The sequence below is a fragment of the Centruroides sculpturatus genome, unplaced genomic scaffold (genome assembly GCF_000671375.1).
Source record: "Centruroides sculpturatus isolate CEXI.00-Female unplaced genomic scaffold, Cexi_2.0 scaffold1269, whole genome shotgun sequence".
NCBI classification, from domain to species: Eukaryota; Metazoa; Arthropoda; class Arachnida; order Scorpiones; family Buthidae; genus Centruroides; species Centruroides sculpturatus.
In genome coordinates this window covers 192,055-216,630 of record NW_019385472.1, presented here as the reverse complement: position 1 = coordinate 216,630, position 24,576 = coordinate 192,055, and the positions used below count along the sequence as shown (strand labels likewise).

The 24,576-nt window shown below is 27.0% G+C and overlaps 1 protein-coding gene across 1 annotated transcript in view; it reads right to left on the bottom strand.

The window, feature by feature from the left end:
• Window positions 1–24,576, bottom strand: part of LOC111639298 (histone-lysine N-methyltransferase, H3 lysine-79 specific-like) — a gene marked incomplete at its 3' end in the record, with an annotated part of 92,899 nt that overhangs the window by 5,679 nt on the left and 62,644 nt on the right. The window contains exon 5 of the mRNA XM_023385146.1: window positions 2,097–2,234. Coding sequence (XP_023240914.1) covers window positions 2,097–2,234 — 138 coding nt within the window. The remainder of the gene's footprint in view (window positions 1–2,096; window positions 2,235–24,576) is intronic.

Here is a 24,576-nt window from a genome sequence, read left to right as displayed (position 1 = left end):
CTCATTTAACAAATGTATGGAAGGCTGCAATTTTATAGTGCACTAGCTTACCCGTCGCGCATTGCTGCGATCTCAGAAGAGATGAAATTCAAGCAAACTCGTTATAATAAAATTAAATTTTCATTTTATCATTTTTATTGAAATATATTATTATTATTCGTTTTCATCGGGAAAACATTTCAAAGTGTCGTTTCAATTCTATTTATTTATTGGAGTGCTCGTGGATACACGATATTTTTTGTTTTTTCGTCTGGTGCGTACACGAATAATTCGGAAGGTTTTCCGACGCGTGAGCTGGCCACATACAGTTGTCCATGCGAGAAGCACGGATTCTCCAAATTTAGCCCACACACTTGCAGCGATTGTCAAAAGCGCGATATTCCCCATTTATATATATATATTTTTAAATCCTTTATAATTTTAATTATTTAATTGCTCCTTCCTCTCTTCCTTGGCATGTTGGGAAATTTCTGATAGTTAGATAATAAACCGTTTTATTGTAATTTGTCTTTTTAAATTATTTCGAGTCGATATTAAAATTTGAAAAAGGGCGATACCTAGATCGGTAAAATAGGCGAATTTCTTCCTACAACTTCGGTCGTTGTTCGGGGTACAGTTAAGATTTTAACGAAGTTCGAGCGAAAACATAATTAGCAAAAAAAGTCGAAATAAAGTGATTAAACAAAAATGATTACAAATATCGTAAATAACAGTTCACAAATGCATATATAGAGACATATATATTTTTGAAGGGGGGAAATGGTCTTCACAATTTGAAATCGATCAAACACACTATGCGCGAATGCTCGTGTAAACGCGCGCCATCTATCGTAGGATAAATGTACTTCGCGGGAGTGTATTAAAAAACTTCCCGAAGTTTCATGGCAATCGTACTATGCCACAAACCTGCGCGAGAGTATATTAAACAACTTCCCAAAGTTTCATGGCAATCGGATAAACGGTGTGGTAATGCATGAAGGACATAGGACACACAGACACACAGACAGACATACATTCATTTTTATATATATAGATGAGATCAGTTGTCTAACTCAGTGTTTTTCAACCTGTGGGTCGCGACCCCCAGGGGGGTCACAAAGCCTTACACAGGGGATCATGGGTAAAAGAAAAAGACAAGTTTTTGTAGGTCCTACACTACAATAAAAAAACTACAATCTCAGTGAGAAGGCTGTGCCTGTTTATTTTACAGTACCATTGGTTTTTTGATCGATATTTATGGCCCTAGGGGTCGCCAGAATTTTTTAACTTGTAAAGGGGTCGCTTATTGAAGAAGATTGAAAAACACTGGTCTAACTCAATCACATTCTGTAAAATTAAATGTTTTTTGGCCGTTTATTTTATCTTGTAAATTTCAAACTGCATCATATTTTGTTTGGAACATTTCTCCATTTTTTTTAATATGTTCTCCCTTGTTCTATCTGTGGAATGGCTCTTTTACTTGAGGAAGACCTCTCACTGCTGCCAAAGACATTTGTAATTTCCATGAAATGCTATCTGCTGGAGTAAGTATGTACAGTGTTTGTTTGTGTCAGTGTCAATTGAAAATGTGAGTAAAAGCCTAGCAATTTAATCTAAAATGTTCACTGTAAATCTTTTGCAAAAGTCTAATCTCTGTAAAAAAATGCAGGAACTTTCTGATTCTGACTTCTGTCAAACAAGGCAAACTAAAATTGAAAAATTCAAAGCAATATAAACTTAGAGAATACAAAGATCATGCTGACATCACATAATTAAACATAATAATAATAATAAGAGTATAAAGAAGAAACTTTTAAAGAATGCAGAAATTTTTATGTAAATGACAAGAGTTACTCATAGTGCATTATTAAACGTGAATGAGATGCCAAAAAAATACAATACAATTTACATGAGAGTATATATTTAAACCAGGGAAAAAATTCACCATTTTTTATCTTTATCATTTTTGATTTTTTAATATAATACTTCTGATAAAGCTTCTGATTTTTTTTATAAGCTTCTAAATAAGCTTCTGATTTTTTTTATTTTAATTATTATTTATAAAATAAAAATTAAAATAAAAATTTACCATCAACATAACAATTTCAAAAACCTACCTCAGGAGAAAAAGGTTCATACTGATTTAATTTTTCTGGATCTGTAACAGAATGATTATAAACTTGTTGAAGGATATGACGAAGTAATCCAGTAGATGGTCGAGTTTGAAGACGAGATGGCCGTGATGTTCCTTTCCACTATAATAATTATTACACATATAATAGGCTACTTACAAAATATATTAAAGCAAAGGTTCAGAATTCTCTTCACTTAAAATTATTTACAAATGAACCAGAAACAAAACTGTTATGAAAAGAAATGTTGTTATTCAAAATTATAAATAGAAAAATACCTCTTAAAAATTTATCTAAAAATAATTTGAAGCTGAAGGAATCCAAGATAAAGAAGATAAAATTAAATTTCAATCTAATTTTTTGAAGTAATTTAAATAATTATATTCTTCTATTTAATATAATAATTTTAAATATATGTTTTCATTTCTTTTCTGTCTTTTTCATCATTGTCATTATTATTTATCAATGTTCATTAGAGTTTTTATAACTGAAGATTCTATTAATCTGAATATGAGTTATTAACATAAAACCAATTATTGTAACATAACATAAAATTACACTATAATTGGCATTTATGTAAATATGATTATAATATCATTAAAAAATATCCTGACTATAATATAAAGACTGGATGTCAAATTAGAATTATTCAAGTCATCATTATTCTAGGTATCTGGGTTTAAGGTCTGATTTGGAACCTCAAACTTTCATAGGTGACTTGACCCAAATTAGCCAGGCATCTTCACCCATCACTCCCTTAAGTACCCCATTGTAGGTCTGGCATGATAAGCATAATAGGCAAAAAAAACCTATCTGCAGAGTAGAAAATGTTAAATCATTCAACTCAAATCAGCTCTTATCACACACCAATTTAAAGTATGCGATTGATTAAAAATTCTTGTTATAAAATTTTTTGTAAAAGAAATTTTTATTTTATATAATTTTAGATTTAAATTATATACAACATAGTTGTTTAGTAATTTCATATTCATGAGGAAAAAATCCAATCAATTGAGCAATGGTTAGTTTTGGGGTGAGCTTGTTCAAGTATTCAAAAATTTTCACATTAGCAATATAAAATATTTAAGCAAAAGCTTCAAATTATTCTTGAATATGTTCAAAATGTGAATATTTTAAAATTAATTCATTAACATCTATTCTACAAACTAATATGGAAATCATTCAATTTCTTAACTTTTTATTTTAAAATTATAAAAATTAAGAAATTGAAAAAAAGAAAGAGAGAGAGTGAGAAGACTTAAATTATTTAAAATATACAAAATTTGCTTAGTTTCTATCCATGTTGTATAATTTTCTAATTTTTGTATTTATAGAAATAAAACAATTATACAATAGCATAAAGATAAGAACTAGATACATTTTCTTTTACTGTGTATTACACAAACTATTCTAAATGATAAAATGAAAGAAATTGTATCTATATCCTATCACTTATCTTTAAAATATAATTTAATTTGTATTATTTATTTAAATTGATGATAATTTCACTTTGAATAATAATTTTTCACTGTTTTAAAATGCATGTTTATGATTTTCAAAAAAAGTTTCACCACTCTTTTACATTATACCATAAATTTTCATAAAATAATATAAAACTAAAATTACATGTAAAAAATTTAATTCTACACTCTTCTGTACTTTGAAAACACAGAAGAGTGTAGAATTTTTTTTTAAAAGTTATTGTAATATAACTATTTTGATGTTGTATACTTTTAATATTATGTTTCATCTTCCAGATAAGTGTTGCAGTCAGGAATGAAGTTATAGTTGCATTTGTAATTTATGATTAAGTAGTTAGTTAATGAATTAATCTTCATCAATTAACATTCATTTGAATCCAGTTTAAGTTAAAATTTGCTTTTAATGAAATAGCACAATATTATAGACTAAGCACTTTTGGACATTTATTCATCCATCATCTTAGTCCATCTTTAAAAAAAATTACAGAATTGATTTCATTAAAACATTCAATAAGGAATCTTTTGTTTCATAAAATTTAAATTCAAATTCAAACGGTCAAGTTCCAAATAATGCACAAATCCATACAATGAATCAAATATGTTTTTTCTGTACATATCTGTGTGTTATTTGAAATTTGATCATTTAATTCTGAATTTAAATTTTATGAAATAAGTTTGATTTCATTATAATGTCTGATAAAAAATTCTGTAATTTTTTCTTTTTTTGAGATTGACTCTGATGATGGATGAATAAAGTGCATAGTCTAAAATATTGTAATGTGTTAATCCATTAAAAGCAGATATTTAATGTCAGAATAATGATATTATAGCATGTTCATGATTAAGTTAAAATAAAGTAATATTTTTATAATTTATGAGCAAGAAAATTAAAATATTCTTAATCATAAGTTATAAATATGACAGTATATGCAGCAAAGGAATTAATAAATGCCTAGTTAATAATATTTCTGGCATACATAAATAATTTTTGTATTTTATATTTTTGTACAATATTAATACTTCATTGTGTTTCAATATACATTTATTACTGATACATATATAAAAAAAATGAATTTTTGATGTTTTATATTTTTAATACATATTACAGAAACACTTCTAAATGTAATTAATTATTTTCTTTTTGGTACATTTACATTACACACCATTCAATGATTTGAAATTTGGCTTAAAAGCACATTTACTTTTAGAAAAACTTCCAAGGTTTGAATTAGATCAAATTATATAAAAACTATATTCAATTATTTAAAATACAAATATTTCCAAGCCAAATATTTAAAACCTGATAAAATAAGGTTTTAGATATTCAGCTTAAAAGTATTTAAGATAGGTGGTTAGGCTTCCATCTCTTGTTAAATTTAATAATTAGAAATAAATTTAATTTTAGAATATTCTGGAAGAATAGATCAGTCTGGTGTGGACTGGAACCCACAACTCCTGTTTATTGTGCAGATGTGTTATCAGTTACACTATCCAGCTCTCTATCTAGCTTTCATTTCCAGACTAATTAATTACTTAACTAATTTAGACCTAACCATATTGATTGCTCACAGTGCTGAATGAAAGCAACTTATCACCTATGGCCCTTGAGGGTTCTCAGCCAGTTTACACTTTTAAGCACAATCAACAAAACCTTTAACATACAGTAATGAAATTTTAATGTAAAAATTGATGAACTATATAGAATATCATTGTTGACCTGATGCAGATCTTGTTTAAGGTTAAAAACATATGTCATTTTTACATTAAAATTTTGTTACTAGATGTTAAAGGTTTTGTTGATTGTGCTTAGTAATTTGTTCCAGTTATTGAGAAGAAGATAATTTTTTCACACACCCACTTTTAACCCAAGCATGATAGCATGATACATAATAAATACAACCAACCCAATAATTACAGCGTATTACTCAGTAATTATTTAATCTTAATAACCCAATAAAGGAATCCAGCTGTTTATTTAATATTTGAAGTAAGTTTGGATAAATATAAAATATGTTATATACATATTTTATGTTTAGCCAAAGACAGCATAATAAAATCAGACTTTAGATACAGTGGTACCTCAGGATATGAACGCCCCAGCATACAAAATTTTCAAGATACGACATGAAATTCAAACATATTTTTGCTCCATGATATAAACAAAAACTCACCATACGACATTACATTAGTTTGCAGCGCCATTTTTTATTCACTTCTGTTCTTCGGTCTCAGTCCGTGTGTTTGCTTCGTCGTGAAAGGATCTCACTCGATAAAGGAAATCTTGAGGTATTATCAGAAAGTGACCGATTTTATTGAAAAGAAACATCCCGAAAAGGTTCACACTGACTTAAGCAAATGTCATTTTAGAAACATTTTAAAAAGTAGGCAAAGCCAAACCTCTTTGGATAGATATTTTACCAAGCAATCTCTATCTAGTGAAAGTGCTGGTGGAAGTGAAGGAAAGAAAGCAAAAAGCAGTGAATAAAAATTTAAAAAAGAAATATATAAAACAACACTAATTTTTTTTTAATCTTTTCTAAGTTATTTTTAAGTTATTGTTACATTATGTTATGTAAGTTAAGTTTTAGTATCATTTCCCTTATCCCTCTCTTCCGTCACCAGTTTACACACCTCTACCATCGTCTATCCTCAAAGGTAAAGTGCAAATAAAATAAAATTTTTTTTTATCAATTATTATTCTATTATGGTTATTTATACATTTACAACTACAAAACTCATTTTTCAGTGTTTTCCTTACTATATTTATTATTATTATTTTTAATGTACTACTTAGCTTTAATTTAAGTGTGTTTTTCATGTTGGAATGAATTATTTGATTTTACATATAATTGTATGCAGAAAAATGATTCACCTTACGACATTTTCATGATACAATCTTAGTTTTGGAACGGATTAATTTTGTATCCTGAGGTACCACTGTATTTGGTAATTACTGTAGATATGTCATAATAATATACAGAATCATTTACTCTGACAAACATTTTGGAAGAGTCTGAAAGCCTTTAAGCCCTTTTGACCAAGGCCTTAAAGGCTGCAGTTTTTAAACTATCTGGATCCCTGGATTCAGATTTCTGTCCACTGTTCATACCATCTGAATCCAGGAATCCACATAGTTTCAAAACCACTATCTTCACAGTCTTAAGTCAAAAGGACCTGAGGCTATGTATTATTGTGTTGACTATATAATCTAACTATATATCCACCATGGGCAAATGCGGCTCTTTTTGAGTTACATGTAGCTCTTGCTGAAAGTGTTAATTTCTGCTTTATACTATTATTTTTACAATTTTATTTCCACAATTTTGTGAAAATATGTTTATTAAAAAAATTCAATATTTGTTTTATATTATATTTATATTATATAATAAAGTCGTGGCACAGAACTGCAGTACAGAATAAAAAGTACAGAACTGTAGCTCAAATGCATTTTGCAAAACCTACATTTTGGCTCCCACTGACCTCTTGCTTGCCCAACCCTTCTATATATGTTAGGTTATATAGTAGATATTGGTAAAAAAGTAAAGATTAGATGGACATTTAGATAGTTTAACTGATACCATATATGTATGATATGCAGATGATGCTGAGTTCAAGTCCCACTCTAGGACAAACTTTTCTTCCAGATTAATTTAAATTAATGGAATTATTAATATTAGTAAAAGATGATGGCCAATCATCTGTCAAATACTTTTACTCTAAATTATTTAATGTTTAACTTAATTTGTAGTCAAAAGTTAGTCCAATAAAACATGGCTTTATATATATAGTAATCATAGTAGATTTTGATTTTGTTATTATTATATGTATACTTTTAAGCCTTTCTCATTTGCAGGAATTTAATTACTTTTAAAAAAAAATACAACATTGAATAAACTACTATCACAAAAAAAAAGCAGAAACAATGGGTAAAAAACTCACATTAGGAAACATTTTCCTTCATATTAAATACCTCTTCAGACTCTCAACATTCTAAATCTGAACTGCACAAGATGGAAAGCCTAGATTCAAAATACAGAAGCTTGTTTACTGGTGGACTGGGTGACTCAACAGTGTCATATACCATATATTTATAATGAAGAGCAGGTCTTCCAAGCTTATGAAAATGAATTTGCATTATTGAAGTTGATAGCTGCATCTCACGCAGAAGCTTTATAAAATATCTAATAGCTCCAGAAATCTGAGTTGACTCAGATTTCTGGGGTTGTTAGATATTATAAAGACACTGTTCAGGTAACACTCTGGGCAACTGTTGAGGCACCCAGTCCAATAAATGAACCTCTGCATTTCAAAAAGAGGTGTTCCATCTCATGCAGTTCAGATTTAGAATGTTAAGAGCCTGAAGATGTCCATTTAATATAGAGGAAAATTTGCTAATGTGAGTTTTTTTTACCATTTCTGCTGGTTTTTTGATTTTGTGACAGTAGTTTATTTAAGATTAACCAGTTTTTAGCAGTCATTATTTGTTTACAACATTAAACAGGGAAATAACTAGGAATTTGTTGGTTTAAAAAACATTGTAAATAAAAATTTAAAGTTAAATGTTCTATTTGCATTTTAGAATCATGCAGAAATCACAATAATGCAGGTTAAATGACTTTTGTTAGTTATAGAACACAAAAATGTTTAACTTAAGAATTTTTTAAATAACCTATTAAAAAATTCTAAATTAACATTTAATATTAGTCTTTAAAAAAAAATTAAGATTAAGCTTTCTGGATCTGAAGGAACCAGAACACTTTCAAATATGTAAAAATTCTAAGTTGATTATATAAAGAATAGTTTATGTTTACAATTAACAGTGAAAATAGTTTTAAAAAATTCAAGAAATGATTAGTAAAAATAATTTTGTCCCTATAAAAAATCTTTTCATTGATTTTATTAAATTTTGAAATGCCATAAGGAACCATACTTTATTTTAAGATGATTTTCAGTTCTACAAAGAATTTCATTAACTTTTGAATGATTTTTAAAATTGAAACAATTATCATATTAAAATTCAAAAATGATACTGTGCATTTAGATTTATAATATAAATAATGCTATTTTAAAACAAAGAAAGAAGAAATTCATTATTTTTATTGAATTAATATATTTTTAGTTTTTAAAGGTTCTTGATTGTTTGTTATATTTTTAGTTTTAAAAAATGGCAATTATTCTAAAAAAATTTTTATTTCTTACTATATCAAAAGCAGAACATGATTATAAACATATTTTATAATATTTCATTAATGTAATATAAGCAAATTTCATTAAACTCAGTATCACAAACATCTCAAAACACAAATAAACTACTTATTTAAGGCAACTGAAAAATATTTATTTCATAAACAGATTTTGCATTCATGAAGACCTTTTCATCTACTGCAATTAGAGCAGTTACATATTCTAAAATAGAACATTTGTTTGAAAAATATCATAGTTATACATTCTGAATTGGAATACATTTTTGGAACAATTATCTATTTGAAAATAAAAAAATATTTTATCTATTTTAGAGTTTCAAACATATATTCCAATTTAGCTGTTTGATTTCATAACTGTTTGAAATTATAATTTATATTATTATAATTATATAAATATAATTATTAATAAATAAATATTAATTTATAATAAATTATAAATTATATTAATTTCGAATAGATAATTGTTCCAAAAATGTATTCCAATTCAGAATGTATAACTATGATATTTTTCAAACAAATGTTCTATTTTAGAATATGTACTGTACAGTATCTGCTTTAATTGCATAGCTGAAGATGGCTTCAAGAAAACTGAAAATATTTGAAATAAATTTTTTTTGGTTGTCTTAAATAAGCAGCATATTCATAAATCTTGATATTTTTACTATGTTAAAATGAATAATTTTTATAAACATTGCAAATTTAATAAAAATTAAGACAAAATCCATCAAAACTAGATACTTTAACTCTAATATTAAAAACAAACCCTCAACAAAAGAGCTGACACTTATTTGTCAAAGCATTTTCTAGTGTTATTACTTTCTCATCTTCAGTGACTTATACATATTACATTCTAAATTGAACAGGATTTTCCAAATGCTACTTTTGAAACTTTGTCTTACATTTTATTACATAATCTACAACTTATATTGCTAAAATAAAGGAAGTTTAGCAATGAGTATCAAGCAAACAGTCAAATTTATTTATAGGACTGTTCATTTGATATTTGAAGTAATTATCAGGTTGGTTGTATCTATTATATTTACAATGAGTTCAGCCAAAGAGATTTGCAATAGAGATTCAACTGTACATTGGAAATCATATAAAAATGATAATGGTGATTTAATGAACAAAAAAAATAACAACACATGTATCCCCAATGTGATAAATAAAGATGCAGATAAAATGTCAGATGTTTGAAAGGCCATAATAAATACGGAAAGGCTCAATGAAAAAAGAACAATGAATTTGGAATAATTTTGAAGAGATTAAAACTAGTAGTATTAAAACACATATTGGATTTTAGTTGGTTTGTAGGACTGGTTAAGAAATTAAAAATGATTTTAGAATAAAAATTTTTAAATTTGATAATTAAATATAAGCTGATTGAAATGTTTTAAATGTAATGTTCAAGCTGTAAATTATACAACTGAATGTAAGATGCTTAAAGTTTAAAATGTAACATTTGAAATATCCTATTTGATTTGGAATGTAATATATGTAGGTCATGGAAGATAAAAAGATAATATTTGTCAAAAACATTCCAACAAAATAAAAGTAAGCTCCTCAATTAAAGGTCTGTTTTTAGTGCAAAAATGAATATATAACATGGAATAATCATTTCCCTATATCAAAGATTATTTTCTTTTTATTCACTTTCAATTTCAGGAATTACACTATGAAGTAGACTAATTCCGTCACTGAAAGTTATGTCTTATTATTTATGTAAATTATGTCTTAGTTTTTATTAATATATGAAAGTTGTCCTTTGAAGATTTATCAAACAATGCAAATTTACCAAAGAATACTCCATAATTACAAATTAACTCAAAAATTTTGCTTTAATAAAGTCCAAACAAGTCCTAAATTTAACTTTAAATTCTAAATTCCATTAGAACTTATCTTCATTTGGTGTTTGATGGACTCTTTATCCAAAAGTACTTATACTTGAATTTAGTATTTATTTAAACTCTATGAAAGCAAATCATTTGAGTTTATTGCAAATTTATTTTATATTCTTTATAAAATTAAAATTATTATATGAAAGCAAAATTACTATCAGATATAATATAACTTACCTTCAAATCTAGCAAGTAATTTTTCGTATTTATTAAGAAGTGTTTTGACTTCCTCGTGAACAAATTAATGAACACTTAAGGAACATTAATGCAGAAAGGCCATCCAATCCTTAATGGCTTTTGTGAAGTTTCAAGATACAATTATATTCAAACAATAAGATTATAATCAGAGTGGAATATGCTGGATATAAAGAATTATAAGAAATAAAAAAAAGGTATATATATATATATATTGTATGTGTGTATATATACACACACACATACAATATGCTAAAACTTGAAACTTTGTGGAAGCATGAAAGTTTTATTAACAATAAACTTTTTCCATATAAAATAACTTGTAAAAGAGTGACAATTACACAAAATCTTATTATATAAAATACATTCTTACTTAAATTGTGTTTTGCACTATTCTGTTTAATAAAATCGTAAAAACTTTGTAAATCAAATTCAGTATTTCAAATGTATTTTATTCCATTCACTCCATGTTAAGTTATTTATCTGAAAATGAATGATGAAAATAAAAATGTTCATTTAATATGAATACTTGCTTGATTTGAAGATTTCTTATATTATTATATTATAGTAGTTTAGATTCAGAAGATTTTCTTTTCTGTCAAATATGAAAAAATATTTTGTAATATCTGAAAAAGTAAAATTAGTAAGAGTCAAACAAAGTTAGTATGGTTTTTTGGTAATTACTTATTTTTGGTTTAGAGGGTATTTATGTTAATTTTAATTTTTATTATATACCAGAGACTTTGTTTGTGATCATCTTCAGCAGACTTACTTCAGTACATTTTATCATTTTGCAATGCTCTAAATGACATGATTTCTAACTTTAGGAAGTCAATTTATTATTTTACATTTAGATGTACAAAAGATGCCTCAAGCTAGAGTGAACTCCAAAAGAGTATTAACATCTCAAAGAGAGTATAACAACAAGTCATGTTCTACTCCAATATGTTATGTAAGAGATTTTAAAAAAATTAATTTTAATGTTTCATAGAAAATAAATGTAATTTTTTGAGATTTTAAATTTTTCTGGTAACATATTCAATATCCTCTTTTACTGAATCATTTTGTTTTTTATTAAGAAGTTTCTTCCATACAACTGTTTCATTTCAGCTAATAAGTCAATCAGTAAGGACAATACAGCTTTGCATATAAGTCAGAACATATGATAAACTAGTCACTGTAGTTAATCAACTGAATTAATTAATACATCTTTAACAGTAGATGAAATTTAAAGAATGCTAATGTTTTCAACCCTGTTAACAGACTATTTTCAACTTCACACCTGAAAATAGTCTGTTAACAGGGTTGAAAACATTAGCATTCTTTAAATTTCATCTACTGTTAAAGGTGTATTTATTAATTCAATCAGGGTTAATATTATGCTTCTTGTCCCACTATAATTAGCTCATGTTATCACATACTATTAAGATTGATGAACATGAAATATTTGTAACTATGGTATGCATTTTGGGCAGACAAGCTGTCCCTCTTCAGCTGTTACAATCACTAAATAACAAGTATGTAATCCATAATTGTAAATCCATATATCTTGTATCAGTCTATTCCTATTAACGATTTGGTTACCCAAAATGTAAAGAATTTAATTTTTTGGCCATTTAATCTACAGCTATATAGGCATTAATCTATAGCAGATATATTCATGTATATGAATTTATGTGTGTAGGTTTATGGATTGCTTGGAAATAATTTCTGTATGGTTAATGCCTATAGAGCTATAGATTAAATTCTTTACATTTCAAATAACCAAATGGTTAATAAGAATAGATTGATACAAGATAAATGGATTTACAATTACATACTTGTTATTTAATGATTGTAACGGCTGAAGAGGGACAGCTTGTCTGCCTGAAATGCATACAAATAAATATTTCATATTCATCAATCTCAATAGTGTGTAGTGATAAGTCCTAACAAGAGTTAATTATATTGCTTGAATATTTAATTAATTCAATCAGGCTTACCATTATATGGTTATTAAATTCATATAATTAGATCAATTTAGCATTTTAGATAGGTATCTTACCATCTATTATAATCATTATTAAAAATTATTTAATTTATTAATTAATTATTTAAAAAAAACAGCTCAGAACAAGATTCGAATATGCAATTTTCATGTAAAAAGTGAGATCATCAAATACTAGATATGCTATTCAAACAATAATGTCTTTCTATTTGTATGAATTCTGTTCATCATTAAACACATGATATATTTTTATGAGCTATAACCAGAATTTGTTGTCCATCTTTATGATTTTTCTTTTTCAAGCCTATTGGATAAATTAAAATTTATACTAGCTGAAGTGTTTCACATATTACTAATTACAACATTTAAACCTGTTAATATCAACTTAGTTTGCAGAAATTCAAATCAAATCTTGTTGAGTTCTGTGTTACTATAATATTTTCCAAAATAAGAATGTGCTAGATCTTGAATGTGTTGATACACACTTAAGATTTACCATCATAGCTAAGCAGTAATAATTCTTTAAAAAAGTAATGTTTGAATTTTCAAAATAAACCTAAAAAATTCAAATATCACATCAATGACATTGTGTGATATTTGTTGTCTTTCTATAATCTCAAATTTCTTGCAAAAATGTTAGAAAGTTCAAATCATTTGTAATAGTTTAATCATATCTTATAGTTTTATAATATATATTCTATGTATATTATGTTTTACTTCTTCATGAATGAGGAATTATTTCCTTTTGTATATAGAAAATAATGAACATTAGTTCCATTCTTATCCTGGAAAAACTAGTCATATTTAATTTAAATTATTTAATTAATTTGATTATTTTAAAGTTAATAATAGATGACTGAATACGTATTTATAGTACCAAATTCATCTAATTATTAAGAAATTTATTAATTAAAATGATCTAAAAATAAGCATAATATAGGAATTTTAGTTGTTATTATTTATATTTGATTTCTTGTATCTTTTCTATTATAACATATGTTCACTTCTGAAATGTAACAGGATTTCATCTTTCAAGCTTCTTAATAATTATTTGATCTTATCTTATCCTTTACTGCAATATTTATTTCATATTTTTACCTTATATTCTGAGAATGACGATAAAATTTCTCAAAAATTTAAAGAAATGATATATTATAATATCTAAATGCATGTTTCTAATGAACAGAGACAATACTAATTACAAAAATAGGAAATATGAAGTGATTATAATTTAAAAAATCCTTATTCAATGCTATCTAGAAAAAGATTTAGCAATTCAAATACAATCAAATTTGGTACTGTACATGGACATTTCTAGATATGAAAAACACTTGATATCAAATTTTTTACATAAAACTCACCACTATGACACTTTTGACACTTTGAATATTAATTCATATGATTTTTCGTTGTGGGGACACTTAAAAAGTATACTGTAGTTTATCAAAAGTGATCTGCAAATTTGGCAGCCTTGAAAGATAGTATCACACTGCATATAAGGATCAATTACAGTTAGCTTCAGTATGAAAACCATATCAAGCAGTATTTCCTGTATTGTTCAGGTTTCTGTACAACATGAGTTTCTTCTATATATAAAATGCTTGTTGCTTGCAATGCCAAAAGTACCATGGTAGTGAGTATTGGTATTGGTATTAGTTATTTAATTTCTGGTATAACTTTACAAGAATCTATGCTTTGCGGGAAATATTCAAATGATGATCCATGTTTGCCCCTCAATCAAAGTGTTGGTACTAATTTTTTTTCTTTTTACAGAAATGTCTTCAACATGTCTCGAAATATCACAAACTAAGTTGTGTTCAGCTGTGCATTATAGCGTCATGGGTCCCAGGCAAATTTTTATTACAGGGCTCCAAGTACTGTGTTGACTTCAAACATTTTTCTTCAATAGAATTTTTTTAGGAATATTTCTTATAAAAGATTTGTTTGGGACTTTGTTAGTGGGGGTCCCCAGGTAATTGCCTTTTTTCCTTATAGGATAACATGCCACTAGTTTGGTTGCATTTTTGTTGCTAAATATCTCTCTAGACAGAATTGAATACAAATACTTTAATTATCATCACCTGGTGCATAAAGCCATCTGCACATAATGCATTTTAGAAAGTTAATTTTCTAGAATGTATTATGGCCATTACGCATAAAAATTTAACTTTAATAAATCGAACACTTTCTCAGTTTTTGACTTATTAAAGTTAAATTTGAAGTTGGGATAAATCATCCTAAAAATGTTTATTGCATCAAAACTTTTATGGTTCCTTCCTATAATCCTGTTTAAGCATATCATTTTTTTTAATCTTTTTTTTTTATTTTGTTTATATATATGGTATTGTTTATATATATTTATGTACTTTTATTTGGATTAAAACATTATATTTTGTACAAAATCTGAAATTTCTTTTTAATAATCTTTAAATTAAAATATCTGCTTGATGATTTACAATTAAAATTTGATTCACTTTCTAGAAATTATGTAGTCTATCATACTGAGTTGTAGAAAAATTCATTTTAGAATTCTAAAACCCATTAAGATATCAGAGTGCAATACAATATAATGGGACTAATAAAAAAACTTAATTATTAAAACTTAGCAAGATATCAATTTTAATAATCCTCTTCAGCAGAGCTTTTTACTATGTCCAATGATAATATTAACTTCTTGTAAAACTTAATAGTCCAGTTTTAATATTTTTACATTATTCTTGTGATAATTTTAGAGTTTACATATATATTTTATAGGAATACTAATATTTCTAAAAATGATTATTTAGGTGTGAAACAAATATTTTGTCAATTATACTTTATGTACAGATATTCCAATCTAGATTAGACTAAAATTTAAATAAAATCAAAATTTGTTCAATTTAAAAAAATAATAATTAAAATTTTGTAAGTTAATTCAATTTTATTTTCATTTAAATGAATATAAGTTTTAGAAGAAATAGCTAAAGCCTCTATTCAAAACATTTTTATCTAATATTGAATTCTCATAATGCAAATAGATCCAAATGTTAATGATTATTAGTTTAAAATATTTTGTATTTTTATTGAAAAGCTTTGAAATAGTATTAATGAAAAAACATTTGTTTTTGGTGATTAAAGTACCATTTCAAATATGTACAATGTGACACCGGTGAAATGATTTTAACTTTTAATGTTTATTTAATAATGAAAATTATTTTCTAAGTATTAGTCTTTCTGAACTAATTAAATAACTCAGAGCCAATATTAAAACTGAAGGTATATATAAAATTTTTATTTCTTTACAAAAGGCAACATATAACAAAACTGTTTTCTTTTAGTCATTTTATAGGACAAATAGCTTCATCATGTTAGTTGCACACTGCTGAACTTTGAGAACAGAACACACAGAGACAAAAATCTGATAATATTTGATTGTTTGATGTGGCTATAATTTATTTAAGTTGAAAATACAATTGTTAGTTGAATTGAATTAAAAATTGGACTTATTTAAAATGTTTTTACTTTAATATTATAAAGTAAAACCATTAAGGCTGATCGTAACCTCTGCAGTTATGCATGCAATCTCCAACATTAAAAAACTTAATGCTTTCTCTATGAAAAAATTCTTTTTCAAAAATTCTCAAATGAAAGTAGATAAGATTTTAACACAAAAAACTGTTTGGTTCTATTTAATTCTTCTATTAATGCATTGTTCACAATTTTGAAAATTGAATTTGTCAATTTTCTGACTAAAAATTTGTAGAAAATTAACGAATTCGATTTTCAAAATTGTGAATAATACATTAATAGAAGAATTAAATAGGATTTTAACACAAAAAACTGTTTGGTTCTATCTACTTTCATTTGAGAATTTTTGAAAAAGAATTTTCCCATAGAGAAAGCATTAAGTTTTTTAATGTCATATGTTAGAGAGCGCATGCATAACTACAGAGGTTACAATCAGCCTTAAATAAGTTCTAATAATCCACAAAAACCTTTATATAACAGTGTTGTGTCTGTTACAATATGCACTAGCGTTTTCGACCTCCACCGAGGCCTTCTTCAGGTGCTGACTAAGCAGTGTCTCTCCTGACCATTGGAACGATGACATCCGAGATGTAAATAATGCGCATATCGTGTTTCACCCCTCCGCTTGTCCAAGTTCGAATTCTTTGAATAAGAATCTTTCTAAGAATCGACTGTCCATCTTTAAAGTTGATGCACGTGCCCCCAACGTTGGCTTTAAAGATCTCCCAGGCCTCCAGGTGACGGATGTGATCAATACGAAACGCCTGTCTGATTACTTTGGTGTTTTGGAAGTCCACCCGAATTTCAGGGTCAGTAACGTAGGCCAACAAAGCGGTGGTGTGCCTGTTATTTTTAATATCCGATTGATGCTCACGTAACTGTTTTTGTGTAGAGTGGATGGTGGAGCCAATGTAAACTAAGTCTCCATGGAATCTATTGTCCCTGATGGGACAATAGATTCCATAGAGACTTAGTTTACATTGAGCAGCAATCAGATATTAAAAATAACAGGCACATCACTGCCTTGTTGGCCTATGTTACCAACCCTGAAATTCAGGTGGACTTCCAAAACACTAAAGTAATCAGACAGGCATTTCGCATTGATCACATCCGTCACCTAGAGGCCTGGGAGATCTTTAAAGCCAACGTTGGGGGTACCTGCATCAACTTTAAAGACGGAGAGTCAATCACGCAGGCGTGGAGATAATTATTCGAAGAATTTGAACTGGGACAAGTGAAGGGGTGAAATGCGATATGTGCATTATTTACATCTCGGACGTCATCATTCCGATGGTCAGGAGGAGACACCGCTTAGTCAGTAGCACCTGAAGAAGACCTTGATGGAGGTCAAAAACGTTAGTGCATATTGTAACAGACCTAACACTGTTATACAAAGGTTTTTGTGGATTATTATTACTCATCGCAGTGTTAAAGTTAGAAGTCATATTGTGTTAAATAAGTTCAATTTTTTATTCCATTAAAACTTCTAACTAGTAAAATAATTACAATAATGAACAAATTGCTATTTTAAAAATGAATTTGTTTTAATAAAAACAAAATATTTTTGCTCAGACAGATAGGCTTCAACAGTTATATGTAATGTAGAAATTTGATTATTATTGTAATTATAACACTAGTATGCATTGTGCAAGAAAATCATCACACTCTAGTAGCACACAAATCTTTAATCAATCTGAAATTATCTGCAGTTAAAATGAATACTTTGCAGGAATAGAATCCAGCCACTATCAACTGTTACTGAAGCATCATAATATGGCCAACCAATATGTAGTAGGGTCCCAACTCAAAAATAATATTTTTGGCTCTAATTTTGCTCTGATAGCAAAATAAGAGCCAAAATATTATTTCTGATTTAAGACATACTAAAACCACTTTCTGTCTCCAAATAATTAGAATATCATCAATGCAGCAGTTGTAGCAAACAATACTGTCAAAATATTTAGAAAGAATTCCTTTTCTATCTTCTAAATACTTTAAAAACATCATTTACTATAAATATTGTATTGATAAAACTACTAAAAATATAAACTTGGAGTTTTCTAATTAAACAAACTCCAAGTTTAGAGATTTAGCATATGTGCTAATTTATTTTAAAGATCTAAAAATATTAAGTGGTCAAAATGTTGATTTAATGAAGAATTTATTAAATCAACATTTACAATATTCAAATCAACATTCAAAATACAAAATGTTTTTCTTGATGAAGAAAATAACCTATGTTAAAGGTTTGCAACAATATCTGGATAACATAGACTGCAAAATTTGTATTAGCAAAATTATAATAATAGCATCTGCAAAACAATTAAATAATTAAAAATTCTTTATTTCCTTGAATTAATATAAATCTTCATACACTGAATATTGATTCACACTTTTATTAGTTAGATTTAATATAATTTTATAATTTGGATTTATTACTTTCTTGATATAGAATATTCTTATACAAAATATTTGAAGTTATATAAATTCTGCTATAAAATTAGTGCATGAAAATGCATGAGTACAAAAACAAACAAAACATAACAAAAGGCATTGAATCAATATCCAATAAAGTTTATTAATACAAGCAAGTTAAGAGTTTTTAATTATATTAATATAAAATTAAAAAATATATTTTGATACTATTATTAGAATTTACCATATGCTTAAATAAACATTTTGAAAGTTTGTTTTTTCACATTAGTCAATCTCAAACATGCATATAAGTGCAAATGATTAATCTGAAGCCGATTCATTTTTGTACCTGAAAATATTCATTTACTGTATGTGAAATAATGCCAGATTCATAGAATGCATTCTTCTGAAACTTTATCATATTCTATTTTGGATAAATTTTATTCACAAGAATGCAAAAGTTATTCAAATAAAAATTGCAGAAGTTAAATAAAAGTTGTTTTATATAAGCAAGTAGAAAAATATGCACACCAATCTTAAGCATGGTTCCACTATCTTTAATATACTTACTCTAATGTGCCATTAATAGATTCTTTGAGATAAGTTTTAATATTGATGTTAGAAGCAATTTGTCATTGTTCTCGGATGATAAAGAATGTTCTCCTAATGCATCTTTTAGTAATTGGAAAAAATATTAATTCATCCTTTCATTTATCAGACTTAGTTCTAAATGATTATTTTGACATAGATTTAAGATATTTCACTTCCTATATCTATTTCACTGTTAAATAGTTATCACCTTGCAGATATATACCCAAGAATGAAAATCACTAATGTTTGTTTTGAATTGTTATACTTTCTATAGCTGTGAAGAATCATTATCATTACTTCTGATGGTTCTAATCATTACTTCCAATACTTTCTTAACAATAAACAAAACTACTTTATTATAGTAGTAACATTACAGAACTAAAACATTGGCAAGCATTTTAAAGTTCGTTGCTCATTATCAGGCTAAATTAACTTAAAGATTTGAATGTTCTGAATGTAGAGCCCTTGCTAGATAATGCTTCATATGTTGCACGTCATGGAATTCTTTGTAAATAATTTTAATTTTTCCTTAGACAACCATTTTCACAGTTTAGGCAGGGATTCACAGTCATCCTTATTTATCACATTAATATACAGACCCTGGCCATAAATCTGAAGTTCATTTAGCTAAAAATAAAATAAACACCTTTCTCTATTCCAGCACACTTTTAATGCGTTGAAAAAAGACCAGGAAAGTGAAAATATTGTTAATTTCTTAGATTTAACAATTACATGCAAAGAAGGTGAGATCAAAACGAATATATACCATAAGCCAGTTTATCAACCAATCATCATACCTAAGAATTCCTCAGATCCAGAACATATCAAATTGGCAGCATTTCGTTCATGGATTACAAGGGCTTACACACATTGTACCCGCATATATGACACTTATAAGGAATTGGAGTATATATGGAGCATAGCTGAGCAACAAGGATACGGAAGAAAGGTAATTGATGCACTGATAACAAGGATGCAAAAACGGAACACGCAACAAAGAGCAACTGAACTAAGGGAAAGAATTGTAATTAATTACCATCCGTCTCTAAATAAAATTATTAAGAAAATGGCCAGAAATAGAAATGTAAAAATAATTTATAGACGTAATCCTACAGTATATAAGCTCCTAAGAAATGATAAGAAAAGATATGAACGTAATAGCATGACAGGAGTGTACTCGATACCTATGAGGGACCATAGATTTAACTCCGACCTAGTATATAGGAGCAACTATGCGGAACCTAAAGAAAAGGATTGATGAGCACAAATACGCAGTAAATAGGAGCCTTGATAGCACGGTCCTCGCAGCGTTTGCAAAGCAACAAGGAATTGAAGTATACTGGGATCAGGCAGCGATTATTAAACCTACAAGATCGATACAAGCGGTGAAACACCTGGAAAAAGTTGAAATACACAAGGCGCATACGACCGCACAGTGCATCAACTACAGAGACGCTGAAAGTTTATCAACAGCCTGGAAGTCCTTTTATGATAACATGGATTAAATATTGCAACCGCATAGGCAGCATTTTTATAATATTAATTGATATATAATATTGTTATTCTTAATTACTTAGGTTTAAACTATACGTTTTATAAGTACGCGCATGCGCTTTAGCGTTAAGTCGTAAATAAGCGATGTAAAAATTTTTTTGTATTTTTTGATATATAATATTTTAATTACTTAGGTTTAAACTATACGTTTTATAAGTACGCGCATGCGCTTTAGCGTTAAGTCGTAAATAAGCGATGTAAAAATTTTTTTTGTATTTTTCGAATACTTTGTTTGTTGTAGAGTTTGAATTTTGAACTAATGATGATCGATTAAAATGATCAAAAATGTTTTTCAACGCATTAAAATTGTGCTGGAATAGAGAAAGGTGTTTATTTTATTTTTATTTAATATTTCCAGTAAGCATTTAGTTATTTGTTCATTTAGCTATTTTAATGTTACCTCAATGTAGTCTCTCTAGAAGTTGAATCTTATTCCACTGTACCATCATATCATGGTCTCTTTTCTAATATCATTATAGTAGTCATCCAATCTACGTTTTAGTGATTGAGAAATGACACATACATATCCTAATTTGCAATCATTTCTCATGTCTAAAAGAGTACTTTGTATACCCCACTAGAGAAATGAACTAAGCTACAGATTAAGCATTTAAAACATTCAAACCTTTCAAGTTAATTTTGCCTGATGATGAACTGAGCTCAAAAGCACTTTCCAAAATTTTAGTTTTGTAATATTGTTTACTTCAGTAGTTTTTTTATTTGCTATTCTGTAATTTTGGAGATGTTATTCATATTCATCCTTTTTAATGGGTTTCTTCATTTGTTCATAAAACTGTATTGATTGCATACTTTATTGAGTTGATTTTCAGCAATAAATTTCAATCAATTTTATTTTTTTTTTTTCACTGAAGAACTGAATTCCTTCATTTCAAATTATTTTTGAACAAATACTTCACTTTTTTATAATTTATAGTCATAAGTGAACCAAACCGTTAACAAAGCCCGTCTTCTTCAAAATTTGAGACTATTAACCATTTTTTTTTTCTCGTTTTTGTTTTTTGAAGTCTTCTAACAGACAAATTCTGTTCCAAGAAGAAAAACCTTGTATATCACCTCTCAGAGAAAAATTTGATTCAGTTTATTTTCAGCAAAAAAATTTTCATGAAAAATTATTTTATTTTAATTTCCAATATTATAAAAATGCTACTATCTTAAAAAGCATTTTCAAATAATACTAACAGCTTAAGGAATATTTGTACTGGATGCCCACATATTTCAAATAGCAATCTGCTGCAAGACTGTTATGCATTTTATATTTGCAATTTTCATTTGAATGTTATTTGTGTCTATAGTAAATCAAAATGATTTTCAAATTTTAATTTCAAACAGCTGTATATTTTAAAGACAAAAATGTTTATAATGTAAGAAAATTAATTATAAAAGTTATTATAATAATAATATGAATTTTAATAATGGACAAATAATACGAGACTAGCCAAGGGCAATAACTTGACATGAATTTATGAATATACTTTATCAAGACAGGAAACAATAAATCTTATTAAAAATATATAATTTTTAATTAATAGAAATTTTTTAAAACTGGCTTTGCAAAGAAAAATCTATTGCAACAAAATTCAGTATATATTTCTATGTTAAATGCATTATTATTCATTTAACATAACAATTTTAAAAAATAAATTGAATTTTATGTGAAAGAACAATTATATCCATATTATTTATAAGAAGTATTGATATATATTAATGATATCAATATTTGTACTCTGAGCATAAAATAGGACCTTCTGTATGATTATCCAAAATTCTTTGTGGTGTAATACAGTAGACTCTCAATAAGTCAAACTTCCTTAACTCAAATTTTATTTTAACTTTCATAAACAGGAATTTGATGTTTCTGTAAGTCAAAGCAGTTTTGGGATCACATTTTACTAGCTCGAATTTTAAGATCCAGAGATTTTATTTTTTTGTGTCTAATTCTGTTTACTTTCTTTTGCATTTTCAAGGAAATTGACAATATCATCTTGATGTTAAAAAGTGATATTGTAAAGAATTATGCTTCTAATTGCATGACATAAAATTCAAAATTTTAATAATGTTTATATCTCAAGTAATATTTTATTCTTAAACACAAAGTGACCAAATCAAATCAAAGTACTTTAAAATTGTTATTTTTTTTAAATTTTCAGATTTAAAAAATTTTAAAAATAACAATTTTAAATATCTGTGATTTGACAACTTACTAAGTTATTGGCCAATCAAATTTATGAGTTTGTCTATATATGTCTTCTTACTTGGAATTAAGCATTCATAAAATTCAAATTGTGATATTTTCATTGCTGATAATGCCAGTAAATCAGTGTATTAATCATTTTCATTCCAAAACAGAAGTGGTAAACAAGAGAAAACTAAGGATTTTGACAATAGAAGAAAAACTATCCATCATAAAAACTATGGAAGAAAGAAAACAGATTAAATCAGGAATTGTAAAAGAATCTGACATCCCAGTGAGTACTCTCTACATACATAAATAGAAGAAAAGGATTTTGGAAAACTTCAATAAACAACAGAAAATGAAGCTTAAATGCCAAAGAGTGCATGCTGAATTATTGATAGTTTGTACAATGTAAAGACAAAATATTCCTGTTGATGGAAAACGTCTTCAATTCAAGCAATAATTGGGACATACTAGATTCAATGCAAGCAGCAGGTGGCTGTATAAATTTAGGAAAAGACAAAGTAGTATTTAATAAAATCTGTAATGGAAGTACAAAGTGCAAGAGGAAAACTGTGCAAAATAGGTGAAAAGTTTACCAAAAAGAAATCAGGCAATGAGTTGTTTAACTTTTCCAACAACATTTAAAAAACTGCATGTGTGGCACCATCTGTTACAATATTTTCTTAAAAAACATTTTGTATTTTTAATTATTATAAAATGGCAAAAAGCTTAATTTTGAAAATAGGGATGGATTTTATAAAAAATTGCAAATGCTAATAATGAGTAAAATCACCATTAAGTCCAACCTACTTGAGATATGACACACAACACCCTTTTTCTCCCCACGTGATCAACATTTAACCACCAAAATTTAAAAACATCAATTTCCCTAATAAACAAACCTCTCTGCAAAATTTCAGAATTTTTGACAAAAAGCACAGGAGTTATTAAACTTCAAAGAAGGTGAACAAAATCATGACTCTCCCACACATCCATATATACAGAAAAATCCCTGATTTTTTTTTGCATTTCTCAATGTTTCAAGGTCCTGAGTCCAAAAATTTAAAAATCAGATATTTTTGACCTACTGCCATATTTTCCCTCTGTTATATATAAAAGAGCAAGAAAGTAAACATTTTGAAACCCCCTGAAACAATTCTAAAAAGTAATATAATATATTTAAATTTAGTCATATTTTATTGTTTGTATTATATTATTTATAACCTCATTAAAATAATAGTAATTTCCTTAACAAAAAAATTTCATTCATTCAGATTTTTTTCTGTTCATTCCACTGTAAGTTATTGAGTGTCTACTATATTTTAAACAATTTTAATTATTTATTTTTCTCAATAATCAATATAGATTAAAAAGAAATACATCTTAAAGATAATTTAAAAATGCCTTACTGTACTTACTTCTAATTTTATTTTTTA